The 22,114-nt window shown below is 44.4% G+C and overlaps 1 protein-coding gene across 1 annotated transcript; it reads left to right on the forward strand.

Annotated features, from left to right (window-relative positions):
- The first annotated feature begins 916 nt into the window (after nucleotides 1–916).
- Nucleotides 917–20,868, forward strand: GARIN2 (golgi associated RAB2 interactor family member 2). Its single transcript, XM_074955496.1, has 6 exons — nucleotides 917–1,000; nucleotides 2,725–2,927; nucleotides 10,372–10,642; nucleotides 13,131–13,405; nucleotides 17,529–17,575; nucleotides 20,822–20,868. The coding sequence occupies exons 1-6, from the start codon at nucleotides 917–919 to the stop codon at nucleotides 20,866–20,868; spliced, it is 927 nt and encodes a 308-aa protein (XP_074811597.1).
- The last annotated feature ends 1,246 nt before the right edge of the window (nucleotides 20,869–22,114 follow it).

A 22,114-nucleotide genomic window follows, 5' to 3' on the forward strand; every position in this document is an offset into this window, starting at 1 on the left:
ACGAGAAGCTGGGTATGAGTCAGCAGTGTGCCCTCGTTGCCAAGAAGGCCAACGGCATATTGGGCTATATTATTAGGAGCATTGCCAGCAAATAGAGGGAAGTGATTATTCCCCTCTATTCGGCACTGGTGAGGCCACACCTGGAGTATTGTGTCCAGTTTTGGTCCCCCCACTACAGAAGGGATGCGGACAAATTGGAGAGAGTCTAGCGGAGGGCAACAAAAATAATTAGGGAGCTGGGGCACATGACTTACGAGAAGAGGCTGAGGGAACTGGGGTTATTTAGTCTGCAGAAGAGAAGAGTGAGGGAGGATTTGATAGCAGCCTTCAACTACCTGAAGGGGAGTTCCAAAGAGGATGGAGCTCAGCTGTTCTCTGTGGTGGCAGATGATAGAACAAGAAGCAATAGTCTCAAGTTGCAGTGGAGGAGGTCTAGGTTGGATATTAGGAAACACTATTTCACTAGGAGACTGGGGAAGCAGTGGAACTGCCATGGGTTGCCTAGGGAGGTGGTGGAATCTCCATCCGTAGAGGTTTTTGAGGCCCAGCTTGACAAAGCCCTGGCTGGGATGATTTAGTTGCTGTTGGTCCTGCTTTGAGCAGGGGATTGGACTAGATGACCTCTTGAGGTCTCTTCCAACCCTAATCTTCTATGATTCTATGATTCTTCTATGATTCTATATTTGTGTGGGTTTTTGCTCTTGAATAACCTGATGCAGCCTGTGATAGGAAATGGAACAGACACAGGCTTTTCTATCTTCTGCTATTTCCCCATCCGTTGATTATTTGTGTTTTTCTGGAACAGCCCCTCTTGACTTGCTAATTTTTTCCTGTTTTGTGCGTAGGCAACATTAGAAGCTACTTCTCTTTTAGGAGCTTCAGTGTGTGTGCAGCCTCCAGAAGCCAGATCTCCATTATGGGAGATCTTCAGAGAGTTCTCAGCAAAGGAGAATATGCCCCCTTCACATCCGCTCCTATGTTTGAAAGCAACTTTGTCCAGGTAAACAGCATTTATATGAAATTGTTTGGCACTGATGGTTTGACATACCTTACATAGAGAATTTCCATTTTTATTCCCCAGTGTGGTTGCTGCCCACTCCTTTGTTCATTTCTACTATTCTCATTCTCTGTCTCACTCTAACACGTGTATATTTCCCTTCTCATACACACTTATCCTACTCTCCCCTCACATACATTGGGCCAGATACCCAGCTATGCTACTGCTGCACGCAGCTCATCTGGAGGGGAGAGCAAAGGTGGCTTTGTGAGCCCTTTCCTCTCTTCCACACCCTTATTCTGGGAATAACTGGGTGCTGATTCAACCTCCTGTGCAACTTAGAGCAGCCTTAAGGTTGCACCCAATTGCAACAGCTCCTAAGTGGTCATTCTAGCAAATCTTGGCCTGTGTCCCTGATATCTCCTCATAAATATCTAACCATCAGCTCAAGATCAACATGGGAAAAACAGACCTCCTAAACTTCCCCAACCAAAAACCTTCCCCACGCCCTCCTTTCTCAATCACTGTGGCCAACATCACCATCCTACCTGTCACTCAGATCCATAACCTGAGTGTCATCTTCAACTCTGCCCTCTTTCTGTGGTCCTCGCATCCAGGCTGTCTAAATCTTGCCAATTCTTTCTCCAAAAGACCCCCTAAAATACAGCCGTTCCTATCCATCAGCACTGCTGAAACTCCTACCCAGGCTCGCCTTATCTCGCATCTCAGTAACTGCATCAACCTTTTCTTTGGCTTCGACAAATGCAATCTTGCTCTGCTCGTATTAATTCAGAATGCTGTTGCAAAGACCATTTTCCTAGCCCATCATTTTAACCAAGTCACCCATCTCTTTACATCCCTCCACTTCCTTCCCTTTCCCACATCAAACATAAGCTGCTTGTCTTCACAATCGATCCCCTCCCTATCTTGCATCGCTTATTTGCTATCAAGATGTTGACTTCTGCCCCCAATCAGCCCATGATACCAGCCTCTATCACCCTCTGGTTACATTTTCAAACAAACATCTTAGTGTTTTCTCCCATGCTGCCCATTTATCTTTGCGAGGTGTTCCCCACAAATATCAAGAATGCTGAAACCATTGCCTATCATGCTGACCAATATTGTGTCATATATTCCTTTTACTACCTAGCCGGTCCATCTGTCTCTATTTGTTGTCTCTTGTCTGTATACTTAGATTGTAATTCATTGGGGCAGAGACCGTCTTTTTGTTTTGTTTGTAAAGCACCTAGAACAGTGAGGTCTTGATGCATGACTAGAGCGCTTAGGTGCTACAGTAATACAAATCAACGAATAAATAATAATTATTAATAATAATAATGGATCACCAGAGCATTGCAGCTCTCTTGCCATGCCCCTTTCACCAGGGGCCATGAGAAGTGGTAATGCAGAGATGGCTCTGTGCCATCCAAGGATATTAGGTACTCAGATACCACAATGATGGGCACAACATAAGAACTAATAGCTGAATATATCTCCATCTAGCTGATCATGCCAGCTTTCCAACCTCTCTTCATTCTTACTCACTTCCTTCTCCTCCCTTTCCCTTTCTTCATACACACACCCCTCTCATACTTTTACATTCCCTTATCTTCTCACGACCTGAGTTGTGAGAGTCCCAGGCAAGTGGTACCACAATAGGTCTGTGTAGTGTATTATCATTGTGATGGCTCCATGACATACTGCAGTGACTTTGTTTTTGTATGCAGGTTAATAGGAGAGGTGAACCAATTTATGCTCATAATCGCCCCAACTGTGTGACTGTAGGCATCTGTGCATCCAGCCCCAGCCTATCACTGCCCAATGTGATGCTGCTAGCACACACAGTGCCTACATCTTCCCAGGAAGCTGTGTCAAAGCCCTGGAAGGCCTCAAAGCAGCCATCCTCCATGGAGCAGCTAGTACTCAGCAGGTACTAAGAAGGGGTTAAGTCAGTTCACAGAGCATGCTTTCCACAAAGGCTTTTTGTGGATCTTGGTCATATCTTGGACAGGTTTGTAACCAGGTGTCTCTCCACTAGTGTCCATTTAGTAATGCTGTCCTTTGGATGAAACATTAGCTAAAACATGCATCCTTTGGCCAATCTCCAGTGGCCATTCCAAGCCAAATGCATAAAAAACACTTAAATAAATCTATAAATATATCAAAGAAATTGTCTCTCATACGCAGATTGCTCTGTGGTTGTACAGTGCCTAACACAATGGCCTCCTGGTCCATGTCTAGGCTCCTAGGTGCAGCCAGAATACAAATAATAATGAATAATATTAAAAGCAAGACAGCCTGTAAGAGAATTGGTGGACTTGCTGGGTCACCAGGGAGCAATCAAGGGGAATAGGGCATATCAGAGAAGCTAATGTTGTTTGCATGAGTTTTTACTGTAAAGGATGCTGGGGAGACACCTACTCAAAATATACTTTTTTCAGGTAATAAAAATGAAATGTCAGCAGACGAGGTGTTGGGACAAAATGATAAAGAGCAACAGGTCACCAGGAATGGATGGCATACATCCAAGAGTTCTGGTAAATTGGAGAGGGTTCAGAGAAGAGCCACAAGAATGATTAAAGGATTAGAAAACATGCTGTATAGTGAAAGACTCAAAGAGCTCAATCTGTTTATTTTAACAAACAGAAGATTAAGGGGTGATTTAATTGCTATCTATAAGTATCTACATGGGGAACAAATATTTAATAATGGGTTCTTCAATCAAGCAGAGACAGGTATAACACAATGCAAGGATTGGAAGTTGAAGCTAGACAAATTGATACTGGAAATTAGGTATAAATTTTTATCAGTGGCAGTAATTAACCACTGGAACAATTTACCAAGGGTCATGTGGATTCTCCATCACTGGCAATTCTTAAATCAAGACTGGATGTTTTTCTAAAAGAAATGTTCTAGGAATTATTTTTGGAGAAGTTCTATGGCCTGTGTTATATAGGAGGTAAGACTAGATGATCACAATGGTAGTTTCTGTGGACTCTGTAAGAATTAAGTGGTTGAGCTGATAACAAAATATACAATCTCTTTAAAATCCGTAACCATACCGAAAGACCAGAGGGTAACAAATGTTGTTACTATCTGTTCAGTAAAGGCCTTATGGATGGTAATTAAGAGATATTGTAACTTTAGTACTAGGAAAACTGGTTGAAACAATAATGAAAAATAGAATTACTAAACACATGATCATGCTTCTTTAAATTGTTCAAATTTTTTGAGCATGTCAGCAAAATTGTGGATAAAGGAAAACTGGTTGATAGAATTCATTTAGATTTCAAAAAGCCTCTACCAAATTTTCTCACAAGAAGCTAAATAGTTATGGAGCAGGAGGTGAACTATTATCTTGCTTTTGAAACAGGCTGAAATACAAAAAACAAAGTAGGAATAAATTAGTTAATTTTCAACATGGCCAAAGGCTAACATTGGGGTGCTCTAAGTTTTCATACTCGGACTAGTGTTGTTTAATATATTGATTGATTATCTGTAAAAGAGTGAACAATAAAGTGGCAAAATTTGCAGATGACACAAAATAATTTGGGTTACTTAAAACCAGAGAAGACTGTGAGAAACTCCACAGGAACCTAACAAAAGGAGATAAACGGGCAATCTGATGAGAGATGAAATTCATTGTTGGAAGGAATAATTTGAACTACTCACTCTGAAACAAATTGCTAGGTTATATATTAATTGTAACCACTTAGAAAAATGATCTGGACACAGGGAAGGATTAACCTTTTGTGGGCCCCTATGTAGTCATTGTGGGCTCTGAGTGTGGGCCTGGTGTGGCAGTGCCATAGTACACCCGGTACTGAATTTCAGAGACATTTTTCATTTTGATCACACACCTCTACATGACCACATGCATTGCCATACACAGCTCCCTCAGCCCTCAGTTTTTCTCATTGAGCTGTACACTCATGTGAGTTTACCAATGTCCACAGTGAGTAGAACTTTCATAGCGATCAGGGAAACTTCCCACAGATTTATCTCCTTCCTCATTCAGACCTTCTATAGCCATGTCTCCAGTACCACCCTATATCACCAGTCACGGTATGTGGTCCTAGTCTCAGCTCAAAGTTCCAAAGCCAGCAGATACCTGATCAGTTCTGACAAATCCCTCCCTCAGCACCCATCCTGCCATTTGAGCAAGCCACTTGCAAACACCGTTTCCCCAAAGTGAGGACTTAGCCCTTGGGAATCTGAAGACACCAGCCTTTCTCCCTCTGCTCCCATCTACATGCTAGTCTACTACTTGATCACCACCACCTCTCCCCGTGCTTGTTTCCTTTCTACTTTGGACATGCTCCCCAACCAGCTGGGGCTATTCTCCCGCTGCAAGCCTGACCTGCTTCCTCTTTCCCTGCTTCCCTTGACATTCCTTTCCTACTGGTGACCTCTGTTCCTTGAGGTTAATTCCAGTTTCTTTATCTGCTCTAGCTTAATGGCCCCCAGTAGTCACAGAGCCACCTGCAGCTTCTCTGGCTATAGCTACGGGGCCAATTGCCAGAGGCCAGCCTTAGATAGCTGTAGCTACTAGTCAAGGGAGGGGTGGCAATTCCAAGGCTGAGCATGTTTGAACCTTGCAACAGCAGCACTAGGGACTCTAAATCCTCAGCGCTGGCCCTAAATGCTTCCCTCCTCTAGGCCATGGCTTTAAGTACCTGAGATGCCCATCACTTGCAGCAGTGGCCACAAGTTCCCACGCACCCCTCAGCTAGTACATAGTCGTGAAGAAAGTGCAGCCTCAATGATTTTGGAGGCTGGGATGCCAGGAGGTTCCCATCCCTGAGCAGCAGCTCTGCAACAAGCTCACATGGCCCCCCTCCGCTATGGGACCAGGAGCCTGTGAAGACCACGTAGTTACCCTGTGTATAACCACTTCTGTCCAATGCCTGTTGAAGTGAATGGGAGTCTTTTCATGATCTTTAATGGGCTGTGTATAGAAGCAAAGGACCCAATTCTAGACTCTAGAAGCAAAGCGCATTCTATGCTGCACTGGTTTACTATTGTGACAGGAAGGTCTCACATTACTTAGTGCAGTGTTTCCCAAACTTGGGACGCTGCTTGTTCAGGGAAACAAACAAACAGTTTCTTTACCTGCCGCGTCCGCAGGTTCGGCTGATCGCGGCTCCCCCTGGCCGTGGTTTGCCGCTGCAGGCAGCAGCGCGGGCTGAGGGACATACCGTCCGCCGCTTCCTGCAGCCCCCATTGGCCTGCAGCGGCAAACCACAGCCAGTGGGAGCCGCGATTGGCCAAACCTGCAGACGCAGCAGGCAAACAAACCGGCCCAGCCCTCCAGGGGCTTTCCCTGAACAAGCAGCATCCCAAGTTTGGGAAACACTGACTTAGTGAATAAGCAACACCTCCTACAGCATCTAACTTTTTCTGAGAGGCTTCCCACCCAATTACTAAATGTAAACCTGCTTTGCTTACAAGGGCTGAAAATATCAGGTAGTATGGTCACAAAAGCAAGGCACTTCTGAATTCAGTAGAAATTTTGGATGTGCACAGAACACAGACAGGTCTGGTTCCCGCATGATTACAGAACTGCAGTAAAGTGGAACAATTTTCAGGTTGTGTGATTGGACGATATCTGGATCCATATTATTAAACTGTCCTACATAAATGAGGAAAAGTTGAGGTGCCTTTGTTATTCTTTTGTTCCACTCTTCGTTTCTATGGGGAATTTGCCAATGCAATATTACTGTCTTCCTTTTAAACAAACAAAACTGAAAAAAATGGTAATGGCTGTTGAAAATAGCAATTCCAGTCCTAGTTAGCACTGGGGACATGCCAGCATTTGTTGCTCAATTTTATCCTACTTTTTCTACAGCAAGTTACAGTGGATCAGCATATCTGATTTGGGAGAAATGAAGTAACAGCAGCCTAAATTGAGCTTGAGCACTCCTGAATTTTGAGAGTGTTCAGATCTGGAAGGCAGGGGCTAAATTCCCTTTCTGAATATTAGATAAATCTGGAAAGGAAAAGCCAATTTCTGCTTCCATGGCTCAGATGTGGAAATCCTCCTATGTGCCTGGTACTGTATCTAAAGCTGCCCAGGTCCACTAATAGAGCCTTCCCTCCCTTACTTATCATTTTAACTTCTGGTGGGATCTACATACCTCCCTTGCTAGGCTTCAGATAAAGAGGTGCACTGTCCATTTAGTCCACCCAATTCCTTCTTTGGGGGCTGCCAGGCGAGGTCACACCAGCATCCCTAATCCAGTCTGGGGAAGTCATCTGAGGGTGATATCTGGGCCAAAGCCTTCTACTCCTGGGGCATACTTGTTCCCCATTCACATCCCCTTCTAGCAGCCAGCTCTCCATTCACAGGAAACTGTAACGCATGGGGTCTCAGCTTCCCTACTCCCTCCCACTCCCTTTCCTGTTGATAGCTGCCAAGGGAATGCTGGGAAACAGTTCCTTCCCTGCTCCAGGGCCGGCTCCATAGGCAGGGAGCTGGCCAAGGAACTACAGCTCCCAGGGCCCCTTAGGTTCTCAGCTCCCATGCTGTATCCCTGCCTCTCCGAGGCTGCTCTCAGGGCCTCTGCTTCTGCAGCGCTGTGAGAGGGGAGGAAGTGAGTGTTATACAGCTCCTTCTGAGCTCGGGTCCGGCGCTATGGAGCTATTGGGTAAATCCGGTACTGTCTGGACATCATTGTGTGCAGCACAATAAAACCTCTGTTCAATGTGAAGTAGCAATCAAGAAGTCAAACAAAATGTTAGTACACAGAAAGGATGGGATAGGATATAATAGTGAATAGATAGACAACTGGTTGATCATAGGAACATAGGAATTGTCATACCTGGAAATTAAAGGCTCAAGGGCACTTTTCAGAAAGAAGAGGGGTTAATTGTAGTGTCCTAGTCAATCTACTGTGCCCTTTCTCAAAAATCAGGCTTTAATGTCACAGGTGCTGTGAGCTATTGCAGAGCACCTCTCCCACAAAGGGCATAGTGGCATCTGAAAAGAGAGTCTCCGGGTACACTCACCATGCTTTTCCCAACAAACTTCTCCCCTGCAGTCAGGATGTGCCCCCAGAGAAGACAGACACAATGCCTTCTTTGAGAAGAGTCTGCATGCATTTCCCTTCAGACTACTCCCCCTGCATCCCATTTCCTGAATCACGCAATGGATATAGAAAAGGAGTACTTGTGGCACCTTAGAGACTAACAAATTTATTTGAGCATAAGCTTTCGTGAGCTACAGCTCACTTCATTGGATGCATGCAGTAGAAAATACAGTGGGGAGATTTTATGTACACAGAGAACATGAAACAATGGTTGTTACCATACACACTGTAACGAGAGTGATCAGGTAAGATGAGCTATTATCAGCAAGTGGGGGGGGGGGAATAACCTTTTTTAGTGATAATCAAGATGGGCCATTTCCAGCAGTTGACAAGAACGTGTGAGGAACAGTGGGGGGCGGCCGGGGGGGTGGAATAAACATGGGGAAATAGTTTTACTTTGTGTAATGACACATCCAATCCCAGTCTTTATTCAACCCTAAGTTAATTGTGTCCAGTTTGCAAATTAATTCCAATTCAGCAGTCTCTCGTTGGAGTCTGTTTTTGAAGTTTTTTTGTTGAAGAATTGCCACTTTTAGGTCTGTAATCGAGTGACCAAAGAGACTGAAGTGTTCTCTGACTGGTTTTTGAATGTTATAATTCTTGATGTCTGATATGTGTCCATTTATTCTTTTACGTAGAGACTGTCCGGTTTGGCCAATGTACATGGCAGAGGGGCATTGCTGGCACACGATGGCATCTATCACAATTGGTAGATGTGTAGGTGAACGAGCCTCTGATAGTGTGGCTGATGTGATTAGGTCCTATGATGGTGTCCCCTGAATAGATATGTGGACACAGTTGGCAACAGGCTTTGTTGCAAGGATAGGTTCCTGGGTTAGTGTTTTTGTTGTGTGGTATGTGGTTGCTGGTGAGTATTTGCTTCAGGTTGGGGGGGCTGTCTGTAAGCAAGGACTGGCCTGTCTCCCAAGATCTGTGAGAGTGATGGGTCGTCCTTCAGGATAGGTTGTAGATCCTTGATGATGCGTTGGAGAGGTTTTAGTTGGGGGCTGAAGGTGATGGCTAGTGAAATTCTGTTATTTTCTTTGTTGGGCCTATCTTGTAGTAAGTAACTTCTGGGTATTCTTCTGGCTCTGTCAATCTGTTTCTTCACTTCAGCAGGTGGGTATTGTAGTTATAAGAACGCTTGACAGAGATCTTGTAAGTGTTTGTCTCTGTCTGAGGGGCTGGCGCAAATGCGGTTGTATCGCAGAGCTTGGCTGTAGACGTTGGATCATGTGGTATGGTCTGGATGAAAGCTGGAGGCATGTAGGTCTGCATAGCGGTCAGTAGGTTTCCGGTCATTACACAAAGTAAAACAGATCTTGGGAGACAGGCCAGTCCTTGCTTATAGACAGCCCCCCAACCTGAAGCAAATACTCACAGCAACCACACACCACACAACAAAAACACTAACCCAGGAACCTATCCTTGCAACAAAGCCCGTTGCCAACTGTGCCCACATATCTATTCAGGGGATACCATCACAGGGCCTAATCACATCAGCCACACTATCGGAGGCTTGTTCACCTGCACATCTACCAATGTGATATATGCCATCATGTGCCAGCAATGCCCCTCTGCCATGTACATTGGCCAAACCAGACAGTCTCTACGTAAAAGAATAAATGGACACAAATCAGACGTCAAGAGTTACAACATTCAAAAACCAGTCGGACACTTCAATCTCTTTGGTCACTCGATTACAGACCTAAAAGTGGCAATTCTTCAACAAAAAAACTTCAAAAACAGACTCCAACGAGAGACTGCTGAATTGGAATTAATTTGCAAACTGGACACCACTAACTTAGGCTTGAATAAAAACTGGGAGTGGATGTGTCATTACACAAAGTAAAACTATTTCCCCGTGTTTATTCCACCCTCCCCCCCGGCCGCCCTTCACTGTTCCTCACACGTTCTTGTCAACTGCTGGAAATGGCCCACCTTGATTATCTCTACAAAAGGTTATTTCCCCCCCTTGCTGGTAATAGCTCACCTTACCTGATCACTCTCGTTACAGTGTGTATGGTAACACCCATTGTTTCATGTTCTCTGTGTATATAAAATCTCCCCACTGTATTTTCTACTGCATGCATCCGATGAAGTGAGCTGTAGCTCACGAAAGTTTATGCTCAAATAAATTTGTTAGTCTCTAAGGTGCCACAAGTACTCCTTTTCTTTTTGCGGATACAGAGTAACATGGCTGCTACTCTGAAACCTGTTGCAATGGATATAGTGCCTCCTGTAAGCAGAGACTCTAGCTGGTCTCACACCTGAGTTTTCTTGTAGGTTCTTCCCCTTGAAGTTTGTGGAGATCACCGTTCACAATGCTGAGAAGCGTCGCCTCAAGCTGAAGCTGGCAAGTGGCCGCTCCTTCTACCTGGAGCTCTGTGCCCCACCAGACAAGCAGTGCCTGCTCTTCTGTCAATGGTTGCAGCTCATTTCTCTCTTGAAACTTCCCCGAGATGACTACAACAATACTCAAGTCAATATAGTGTATGAGAATTTTAATGGGCAGCAAGCTGAGAGAACGCAAGGCACAAGGAACCAGTCAGACAAAGTGAGTCTTTGGCACTGGTTCGTAAAAAAATTCACATGCTTGTTCCACCATTCCTTATTATTGCACAAGTCAGAGCTTGTGCAATAGATAAGAATTCAAAGGAGTTACAGTTCTGTTTATAAGGAGTTTATATAAAAATAACTGGCCTGCCAGAAGCTCCCTACAGAATCTGAGGGTGGTGGCAGCCAGGTGGCAGCCAGTAGTGCAGCCCTGCTTGGTTATTTGGATGTCAAGAAGTGGGTAACTGACACCATTGTTCTGGATTTCATTTTCCTGATATTTTGGGGGATGGGTTGCTGTGGCCTTTAATGGCACTTCCCTTCTGAATTTCCCCTCTGATGTAGGGGCAAAGGGCAGAGCAGAAGAGGCATAACATAGCTGATTTTCCTATACTTTCTTTGCATTGGGATAGTTTGCAGTTGTGACTTTTATATCATCTCCTTGAGAAGTAACCAGAGCCCTTAAACCTTAGCCATCAGGCAGCACAAAACCAGGTCTCTGCTCCCAGATCAGAGCAAAGACAGAGGAAAACCCAGGGTAAGGATTGTTGGATATGGATGGGATGAAGAAAGGGAAAAGAAAACTTGCAATGTAGGTTATTAAACAGTGCTCAGAGGTTAATTTTGGTCAGCACTGACTTCCATGATCCCATGGAGAATGAACTCCTCACTTGTGTCCAGAAGAGGTTTCAGGGGTGTCAAATGTATGACCCATGGGCTGGATCTGCTCTGTGGATTTCCCATGAATCTTCAGGCTTGTCTTCATGACCCCAAAGTCAGTCCACACTTTGGGGGGGTGATTTATACCGTGTTCCAGTGTGCTGCACTCTAATTCACCATGTAGACTCTGCTAGTGTGCATTAATGCAGTCTTCTTTCAAACAGGACTACATTAATGTGCACTAAGGAACAGTTAGGGCACACCAGTAGGGTCCACATAGGGGAGTTGGAGCAACTGGTGCTTTCTACAAATCACACCCCCATAGTCCAGACTCTGGTGCAGCAATCCAGCAAAACCTCGTGCACAAGGGTAGAACCACTTGATTGCATTTAAGAGGCGCTGGAGAGGTGTGGGTCTGATGGTTGCTGGTACTTGTCCGGATGAGGGAAAATGGCACTGAGGAGAGTAGATATGCCAACCTGACAAGTCAAAGAAAAGGAAACTTCCAGGTGAAGCTAAAAGCAATTGTCGACATGCGTTATCTTTATCTATTTCTATTTTAATAACTTTTTCAGAGTGTGACCCTACCAAGTGGCAGGGTATTGGACCAGGCCTGCCATATTGGTCAATAGGTCAATAGTCAGTGGCAAAGGGACAGGGTGGGGAAGTATCAGAGGGGTAGCCTTGTTAGTCTGTATACACAAAAACAACGAGGAGTCCAGTGGCACCTTAAAGACTAACAGATTTATTTGGGCATAAGCTTTTGTGGGTAAAAAAACTCACTTCTTCAGGTGCATGGAGTGAAAATTACAGATGCAGACATAAATATACTGACACATGAAGAGAAGGGAATTACCTTACAAGTGGAGAACCAGTGTTGACAGGGCCAATTCAATCAGGGTGGATGTGGTCCACTCGCAATAATTGATGAGGAGGTGTCAATACCAAGAGAAGGAACATTGCTTTTGTAGTGAGCCAGCCGCTCCCAATCCCTATCCAAGCCCAAATTAATTATGTTAAATTTGCAAATGAATTTTAGCTCTGCAGTTTCTCTTTGAAGTCTGTTTTTGAAGTTTTTTTGTTGAAGTATGGCTACTTTTAAATCTGTTATAGAATGTCCAGGGAGATTGAAGTGTTCTCCTACTGGCTTTTGTATGTTACCATTCCTGATGTCTGATTTGTGTCCATTTATTCTTTTACATAAGACTGTCCGGTTTGGCCTATGTACATGGCAAAGGGGCATTGCTGGCACATGATGGCATATATCACATTAGTAAATGTGCAGGTGAATGAGCCCCTGATGATGTGGCTTGTGTGGTTGGGTCCTCTGATGGTGTCCCTTGCATAGATATGGGGACAGAGTAGGCAACGGGGTTTGTTACAGGGATTGGTTCCTGGGTTAGAGTTTCTGTGGTGTGGTGTGTGGTTGCTGGTGAGTATTTGCTTCAGGTTTGAGGGCTGTCTGTAAGTGAGGACTGGCTTGCCTCCCAAGGTCTGTGAGAGTGAGGGATCGTTTTCCAGGATAGGTTGATGATGTGCTGGAGAGGTTTTAGCTGGGGGCTGTACGTGATAGCCAGGATGGGGAAGTTTTCACTGCCATGGTCCCTGCTGTATTGGTCCTATGGGTAAGTAGTCCCATTTCTCAGGACTGTCAGTCTGACACTCCTAACCAACAGAAAATTCAATATAAATAAAGAATTGATAAATATGACATTATTTTCTGATCGCCACTCAAAGCCCCAGTGGTGCTGATCAGCTCCACCCTGAGCCTTTACTTTGTGCCCATTCCTATTGTCTTATTTGTTGGGTGTCTTCCTTATTACCTACAGAGAGACACCCATCTAGAGACTCTGAATTCTATTGATATCCCAGAATCAGAGAAGGAGGAAGTTGCTAAGCGAGCATCCTCCAAGCGAGTCACCATCTCTGGCATAGTGGGTCCTATCGAAGAGTGTGGCAGCAGCAAGAGAGGGCTGGCAGTTGCCTCACGCAGCTCCATAATAAAAGAGATAAAAAGAGATCCCAGCATGCAGTCAGAGAAACAACAAAGAAAAGATCACCTGGAGGTAAAGAAGAGCAAAAGCACAGAGAAGAAGAAATCCAGGTATGTGTGGTTGGGGATATATTGATGCTAAGACAGAGGGTCTCCACAGCTGAACTTTAGAGAATGAAAAGTGGCATGTTCCTGTCATTAGGGAGGTTATTCTTTCAGCAACACTTTAGAATTACTGTGATATTTCTGCTGCTGTATTAGGTTGAGCTGCTTAGGAATATAGAGAGGGATTTTCAAAAGCACCTAGACGTGGGCTCCTCAGTCATACAGGCACTTTTGGAAATCCCATCCATAAATCCGTAATTAGGACCTAAATGAAAGTGACCTGATTGTCAAAGATTCTGAGCACCCACTGCTTACCCTGACTGCAGAAAGAGCTGCAAATGCTCAGCATATCAGAAAATCAGGCTACTTCGATTTAGGTGCCTAACTTTAGAGACCCATGTTTGAAATTTTTGACCATACTATTTGCCATACTAGATCAAACCAGAGGTCCAGTTGGTCCAGTATCTTGTGTCCTGAACTACATACTGGCCTATGGAGTTCAGTATCCTGCCTCCTTCTGTGCTGGAGCAGGTCTAACTAATTTCCTGCCTCTAGCAGTGCCCACTGACTTATGGTTCAGAGCAAGACAAACCCCCATGCACCCATACTGCACCTAATTGTGCCATATTGCAAGAAGGGATTGGGGAAATTCCATCCTCTTCCCATCCCCAGCCTATACCCCGCAGGTGGCTTTACATCCAGAAGTGTGAAATCTGATTACCTTTATCTTTACCTAAGTGTTGACAGTTACAAGTGTTGGGAGAGGTTTACAAAGGCACACAAAAAATAATTAGGTATCCAGCTCCCACTGACTTTACATTTGTGCCCTTGAAATTTCCACCCATTATTAGCTATACAATTATCCAAACACAGATACAATGCACATAAAGAAGGGAGGAGATCTTGGTGCTGTAGCAGACTCTATTTGTAGAGAATGAAGCACTATCTAATTGTACATGGAAAGCCATGAGCACATGCACCATATTTTCAGAACATTCAGAACTCATCACCTGGGGTAGGGGTGGAGGGCTTTGCGCACATCACTCTATCTGAATGTATATGTTCAAAAGAGCATGCTGCAAACCTCACATTTAGTCTGGTTCTCGAAAATGAGTTGGGTCTTTGTCCAATTTCTGGCAGCGAGGTGTTCAGATCATAAAACCACCACCATGATTAGCTCCCAAGAGTGTAGTTTCAGTGCAGAGACCAAGGATTTATAAAGTTAGGGAAATTAACTTTCCCTCTTACCCCAAGAGATGATCTCTCTAGGTCAGGAATTAGATGAAATGTCACGGCAGTGGGGGAGAAGATTGCATTGCTACTGTTCATGCTGCACCTGTGGATGAACAGAAGACTTCAGTTTCTGAGAATGTCAGTCTGGCACTTTTCACTAACACTAAATTCAGACACAAATACACACTTTAATAATCAAATATAAATATTTTAACAATATTATTGTAATGGATAGTTTTTAATTTTATATACAATGGTTTCCAGCTCATTAGCACATTTATATAGCATATAAGGCAAGGGTAGGGTCCCACTGGCATTTCTGCCAATTGGGCTTAGCCCACACCTTACTCTTCATGGTGTGATTACAAGCAAAAAAAGTAACTTTGTAAACGTGGCATTGTGGGGTTCCATGTTTGTCTTTCAATTACTCCACATCACGCATGCTCAGTTTATGGGTAAAAAGACATCTTTCTAACTGACAGAATCACAAACCCAATGTATTATCTTAATATCTATCTGTCATTTTGTCTCCAACAACAATGGTAATAATAATTCTTTAAGCAAAGCTAAGCTGATGGCTGGGTTGGTGATGTGCAACAACATGGACCAGGAAAGTAACCACCCTTTCTATACTGCCCCAGTATACCTGCACCTGCAATGTTGCATTCAGGTCTGAGAAGCACTAATATACATAAAAGGTGCACATTCCAAAGGCCAGATTCTCATAACTTCAATGGGAGTTGCAAGTGCTGAATACCTCTTCAGATTTAGGCTATGTCTACACTTTACAAGGACTACAGCAGCACAGCTGAAGCACCGCAGTTATGCCACTGTAGTGCTTAATGTACACACTTGCTACAGTGATGGAAGGGGTTTTTCTGTTGCTGTAGTAAATCCACCCCCTCAAGAGGCAGTAGCTAAGTTGATGGAAGAATTCTTCCATCCACCTAACAGTGTCTATACAAGGGCTTAGGTCAACTTAACTAAAGGAGTGTGAATTTTTCACAGCCCTAAGCAACATAGGTAGGTTGACCTAAGTTTTAGGTGTAGACCATAACTAAGGCCCTACCAAATTCACAGCAATGAAAAACACATCACAGACTGTGAACTCTTGTCTCCCCATTGTGAAAGCTGGTCTTTTACCCTATACTACACAGATTTCACAGGGGAGACCAGCAGTTCTCAAATTGGTGGTCCTAACTCAAAAGGGAGGTAAGGGGGTGGGGTCGCAAGGTTATTTTAGGGGGATTACGGTATTGCCACCCTTACTTCTGTGCTGCCTTCAGCGCTGGGTGGCTGGAGAGTGGCAGCTGTTGGCTGGGCACCCAGCTCTGAAAGAAGTGCCCTGCCAGTAGTAGTGCAGAAGTAAGGATGGCAATACCATGCCATGCCACCCTTACTTCTGTGCTGCTGCCTTCAGATCTGGGTGGCTGGAACGTGGCGGCTGCTGACTGAGGGCCCAGCTCTGCAAGAAGCAGTGCAGAAGTAAGGGTGGCAATACCATACCATGCCATCCTTACTTTTGCGCTGCTGTTGACAGCGGCTCCACCTTCGGAGCTGGGCTCCTGGCCAGCAGCCGCTACTCTCCAGCTGCCCAGCTCTAAAGGCACCACAGAAGTAAGGGTAGCAGTACCACAAACCCTCCTCCCACCACACACACACACCATAACCTTGCAACCCCCACACACAAATCCTTTTTGGGTCAGGACTCCTACATTTACAACACTGTGAATTTTCAGATTTAAATAATTGAAATCATTAAATTTATGGTTTTTAAAATCCTAATAACCAAGAAATTGACCAAAATGGACCGTGAATTTGGTAGGGCCCTAGCCATAAAAACCAGGCCTTAGTCCCAAGAACAAAGAATAGTTATTTAGAGTGGTATACAGAAGTATGAGTAATTCGATGAAATTAAGAAAGGGAATATTTAAGATCTGTAAGATATTCAGTGAGATCTGTTAGGCTCTGGAACAGACTCCGGAGGAGAGTTGCACATGCCTTGTTATTTGGGAGTTTTAAAACAAAACTGGGAAAAAATAATAAATAAATGTAATACAGAGAATAATTTGGCAGTGGCAGGAAGATGACCTGCATGACCTAACAGGTGTTTTCTAAATGTATATTCTATGAATTTATGATACACAGAGAATCAAGTTTAAGCTGCTGTAGCTATATTCATTCTGCGGGACTAACAGAAGTGAAAACTTGTTTGTGTCAGTAAAGCTAGCAGATCTAAGTCAAAGTTACCCAGGGAGCAGATACTATGGGCCCTACTGTGCTTTAAGACTCAAGCCTGTGTTGAGGGCAGGCAGTATGGTGTCAGTACTAAGAGGGATTGTACCTTCCAAGTACACAACGGAATCATACAAGATGCACCATCCTACGTAGGTGTAGCCTGCATCCTCTCTCTGCTTGGCCAGCTCTGTGATCTGGTGTAGGAGCCCCACCACCTTCCTACCCTCTTCAGGGCTATTGCACCCATAGGGATATAGGGAAGGAGCAGATTCTTTGCACTCCTGAATGCATGGAGGCAAGTGGAAGAGAAGTGAAAACTTACTGTGACATTCACCTAGGCACCCATGCAAGGGCCAAAGACAATCTAGTCCTATATATGGAGTGACAAGGAGATTTTTATGTATTTCAAGCCATAACCACACATTAATAGCATTAAATAGTTCAGATGCATTTTATGTAAGTGCAGTCCATAGCATCTAAATTTCCTGTATATTCTATCACACCTCCATTTCAAGGGCAGCTCTGTTACACAGAGTTAGCAAGGCATGTTTCAGCTGCTGGCAGAGAGAGTTTAAAATAACAGAACATATTATGTAATCCTCTTGTGAGTGTTTGTGACAGAACTGAGCAAGATTTTATCTTAACTTTCTATTTCCAGGGAAAATGTAGCAGAGTATAAAACAGAAAACAATTTGCAGGCTTCAGGTATGAATTAAATGTTTTAATATTTATTCCCTTCTTCAGCCCCACAGACAGTGTTCCTACACTGTTTCCTACAATGACTGTGCACAGGAGAGGCTGAAACTTGAGTACCTGGGAGTCCCTACAGCCAGGATTTCTACACCACGGCCTATAGTGATTACTGCTGGGAGAAGCTAGGACTAGAGCACCTAGGAGTTCCCCATAGTCAGGATTCTTAGCCCATGCCATACAGTGTCTCGTGCAGAGTGAAGTTGGATATCTAGTCACTGGGAACTTCCTGACCACCTGTACTTCTACAACCTTCCCAACAATGCCTCCTTCTGGAAGAAGCTGGCAACTGGACAATAAGCTGTCTCATAGTCTTTAGTCCTGTACAACTCCCTATGTTAATATTTTCTCCTATATTTTCAGTGGATAAGTGGTGCTGTCTTTGCCTGCCAAATGATAGCAAGACACTGAGAGTGGATTTAATACATTATTGAACTCCCTCACCCCACGGCTGAATTTGCTGTGTGCGCATCCTGCATACTAGTAAAGCAGAGACTTGAACCAGAGTTTTTGCGATCCTCCCCCATGAACCTCCTCCTCCAGCCAAGCCACAGAAATTGGAATGAGTGGAAGTCACTCTGCATATTTTATGCTGTTACTTTCTCCACCTCTTTCTACTTGGCTTTTTGGTTATGGGCCACTCCTTTTCCTACCTGCTATGTGGTGACCTTGCAATGGCTGACCTGGCGTGGATGGCTCTCAGGATCCTATTGTGTTTTATTATGCACCCACATTTAATTTTTTTAAAATTATAATAATCTCAAAACATTGTCTACCTGCACAAATCTCTTTTTCCTTAACTCATTTAATGTGTTAGTTCCTGTCCATTAATCTGGCTGGCTAAGAGTCTTGCTGCATGTCTCGGTTTGCTTGTGGTTATGTACAGTATATGAATCTTTGTGACTGTCTCACCTATGATTCTCTTTCCTCCTTCTCCCACAATAGCCATTAAAGCCCACTTGGGGCAAGGACTATGGGCAGATGTGAATTAGCACAAATTCAGCACACTATCTCAATCCTTCCACCATATATACATGTACAACATTTACATTTCTCCAACATTAACATTTATGTGAAAAGTATTAAATTGAAAGGGGTCTGGGATTACCCTTTCTTAGAAATTGTTTAATTTCAGTGCAATTCCCCACATTTTAGAAGATTTTAAGACAATCACACATAAATTGTGCAGAAAATGTTAACTTTGACATACATTGTGCAGCAACTAGAATTCAATCCTTGAATACTGTGTCTATAGTAAACTATATTCTGGTAAGATACCATACCTAAGGCTAAGATTTTGTCATGGATATTTTCAGTAAAAGTCACAGACAGGTCACGGGCAATAAAGAAAAATTCATGGAAGCCTGTGACCTGTCCCTGACTTTTACTAAAAATATCCATGATAAAATGGGAAGGGCTGGGCAGCTGAATCCATGGAGGCTCAGAGCTCCAGGGTCCCCCTGCCCCCTGCGGCAGAGGGGAGCTTCAGGGTCTCCCTCCCCAGCGGCAGGGAGCTGCAGGAATCCCCCTGTCCCCCATGGTGGCCGGAGGCTGTGGGGGTCTGCCTGCCCCCCTGCAGTGGAGAGGAGCTGTGGGGCTCCCCCTGTCCCACCACCGCGGTGGGGAGCTTTGGGGATCCCCCTGCCACCACCATGGTGGGGAGCTGCAGGGGTCCCCCTGCCCTGCGGCAGTGGCCAGGGAGCTGCGGTGGTCCCCTTGCCCCATGGTGATGGCAGGGAGCTGCCAGGATCCCCCTGCCCCATAACAGTGGCTGGGTAACTACAGAGGTCCCCCCTGCCACCACAGCTGGCGGGGAGCTGTGGGGATCCCCCTGTTCCCTGCAGCATCCGGGAGCCGCAGGGTACCCACCCTGCCCATGGCGGCTGGGAGCTTGGGGGCCTGCTGCCTCAGGCAGTGGGGGTACCTCACTGCTCCCTGATGCTGTGGGAGGCGGCGGGACCCTGCAGCTCCCAGCCATCATGGTGGAAGTCACGGATTCCATGACCTCCAGGTCAAAATCGTAGCCTTAACCATACCTAACAAACATGTATCAAAGCCACCAGAACCAAAATACCTTTGCATATCTCCCCATCACACACACACACACACACACACAACCAACCAACATTAAAGCATTCAGAAAACAGTATCAATATTGCACACACAAAAGCATCAATGTTGCAAAAAGCCATGTAAAACCAAAGCAGATTTTATTTTGAAACAATGGTCCACCTGCCTCTTCACTACCAGATTTCCTGAGCATCCCTCCTCGACAGTCATGTCTCCATTTCCTGATATATAAAACCAATCATTATATATATTTTGTGGTAGTGTGTTTTGCATAACCTTTTTATAAACAATAAAGAATGACTGACTTTATCTCCCCTGGTTCTTCCCTTTCTCTTCTTTCACATCATTGTTTTTCCTCCTGTGTCTAATTGCTTCTTTTCCTCAGTAATTTACAGTTTTTCAGCTTTTTCTCTAATTAACATTTTGTTCCCCCCTTCACCTCTCTAAATCTTTTATCCTTTCATAGTCTCTCTCTTCCCTTCCATATTCTTTCAATCCCCCTCCATGTTTCCTCCTCCAAACGTTTTTTTCCTTCTCTATGTTGCCCCCTCTTCCATTTTTCTTTTCTTCCTTCCTTGTTCCTCTCTCATTTCATTTGTTCTGTGATTCTTCCATCTCTCCTTCCTAAGGCCACTCTCAGGCAGAGGAAGTATCTCCTCATCCTGGGCCAGCTGTGGCCTGCAGACTGTGCACATCTCTCTATTACTGGTCAGCTTTTAGCAGGAACAGAAATGATCTTCAAACCCTGCCTAACAGCTGAAAAATGTGACAGCACCCTGCAGGGGGTGTCAGCTGGTGTCAGGTATGCACAGACTTTTTACATCTCTCAGCTGTTCCATAGAGAATGAACCTCACTTACTTCTGGTGTAAGGTTAACAGCTGAGAAGTGGCTTGTGGGCGCAAGTGAGGGGTAATAGCTGTAGGGACACCCTACTATGGAACACAAAGCAGTGATTCTGGTAAACTCAATGCTGTGACCTCTTAAGAGGTGGTGACGAAAAGAGAAATGTCATAGCCCTGAATTGTGTGTGTGTGTATATATATCTTTATGTGTGTTCTCTCTCTCTCTCTCTTTTGATTCCCTGCTTTCCTGGGCTTTATTTTCCTCATGCTCATGCTGTTTCTTTACAGGAAATGAAAAGAGTGGCAGTAAATCTGGAGTAATCTGTTGCAAGTAGTATTTCAAAGGGGCTGATCAACAGGAAAGAATTAAAAAAACAAGGCAAAGCAGTCTGAAGATGAGATACAATTGGAGCAGGAAAGAGATAGAAGAAAAATTACTCTAAAAACATCAAAACTGTCTCCTACTTTTTAATATTATGAAATTAAACATTGTTGAAACACTAACACTACCTCTTTATTTTTCTAATCCAATATGAACAACCAAAGAGATATTAGTTTTGGTCCCTGACAGTGGGCTCTAGATTCCCAGTGAGATATAAGAGATCATTTTTCAGTGAAATGGCCGTTTTAATTTTAAGTACTTATGCCAAAATATATGTCACACTTGCTCTCTCTAGCTTTTTCCAGGGTCATACTGTGCTCCGTGGCTACTCCTGTGCTTTCTTGTTTTTTTCCTCTGCCTCTCTCTCTGTTCTTGTCTGTGTCCTCAGTTTCTGAGTGTTCTCCCTCTCTCACACACACATACACCTACCCAAAACACTATTTAGCCCAAAAGCGCTAGGACTCTCTCACACACACTTTTTGTGTTAGATAGGGCTTATGTTTACAGCTGTGTTCTGTGAAGGGTGAGTTCACACCTACCAACCTCAAAGGGATTTTAACCCAACCTATAACATGTTTTCATCCAGCTCGTAACAGTACCAATATTCCATTGTTAGCAGGATGGCAAAGAGCAGTAGTAGTGAATGGACCCCTCCAGCAACACGGTGATCATTCTCTCTAGGTCAGGGCTTTAATTCAATATTGACTCAAGGAGAAGAGTGCCATTGACTGCATCAAAAACACCATTTCTTACAGCACCTAATGGTTACCAGGATATGTCCCATTAATGTAATAAACAGGCCAAGAACCACTAAGCATATGCTATCTAAGCCCTGGTCTACACTAGGACTTTAGGTCGAATTTAGCAGCGTTAAATCGATGTAAACCTGCACCCGTCCACACGATGAAGCCCTTTATTTCGACTTAAAGGGCTCTTAAAATCGATTTCCGTACTCCACCCCTGACAAGTGGATTAGCGCTTAAATCGGCCTTGCCAGGTCGAATTTGGGGTACTGTGGACACAATTCGATGGTATTGGCCTCCGGGAGCTATCCCAGAGTGCTCCATTGTGACCGCTCTGGACAGCACTCTCAACTCAGATGCACTGGCCAGGTAGACAGGAAAAGAACCACGAACTTTTGAATCTCATTTCCTGTTTGGCCAGCGTGGCAAGCTGCAGGTGACCATGCAGAGCTCATC

The sequence above is a fragment of the Natator depressus genome, chromosome 6, assembly GCF_965152275.1.
Source record: "Natator depressus isolate rNatDep1 chromosome 6, rNatDep2.hap1, whole genome shotgun sequence".
Lineage (NCBI taxonomy): Eukaryota > Metazoa > Chordata > Testudines > Cheloniidae > Natator > Natator depressus.

Excerpts from the sequence above, each read along its gene's own strand:
- GARIN2 (XM_074955496.1), top strand. The coding sequence starts at position 917 with ATGGGAGATCTTCAGAGAGTTCTCAGCAAAGGAGAATATGCCCCCTTC. Across the intron at positions 2,928-10,371 it reads GAGCAGCTAGTACTCAGCAG|GTTCTTCCCCTTGAAGTTTG; the intron begins GTACTAAGAAGG and ends GTTTTCTTGTAG. Across the intron at positions 10,643-13,130 it reads CAAGGAACCAGTCAGACAAA|AGAGACACCCATCTAGAGAC; the intron begins GTGAGTCTTTGG and ends TATTACCTACAG.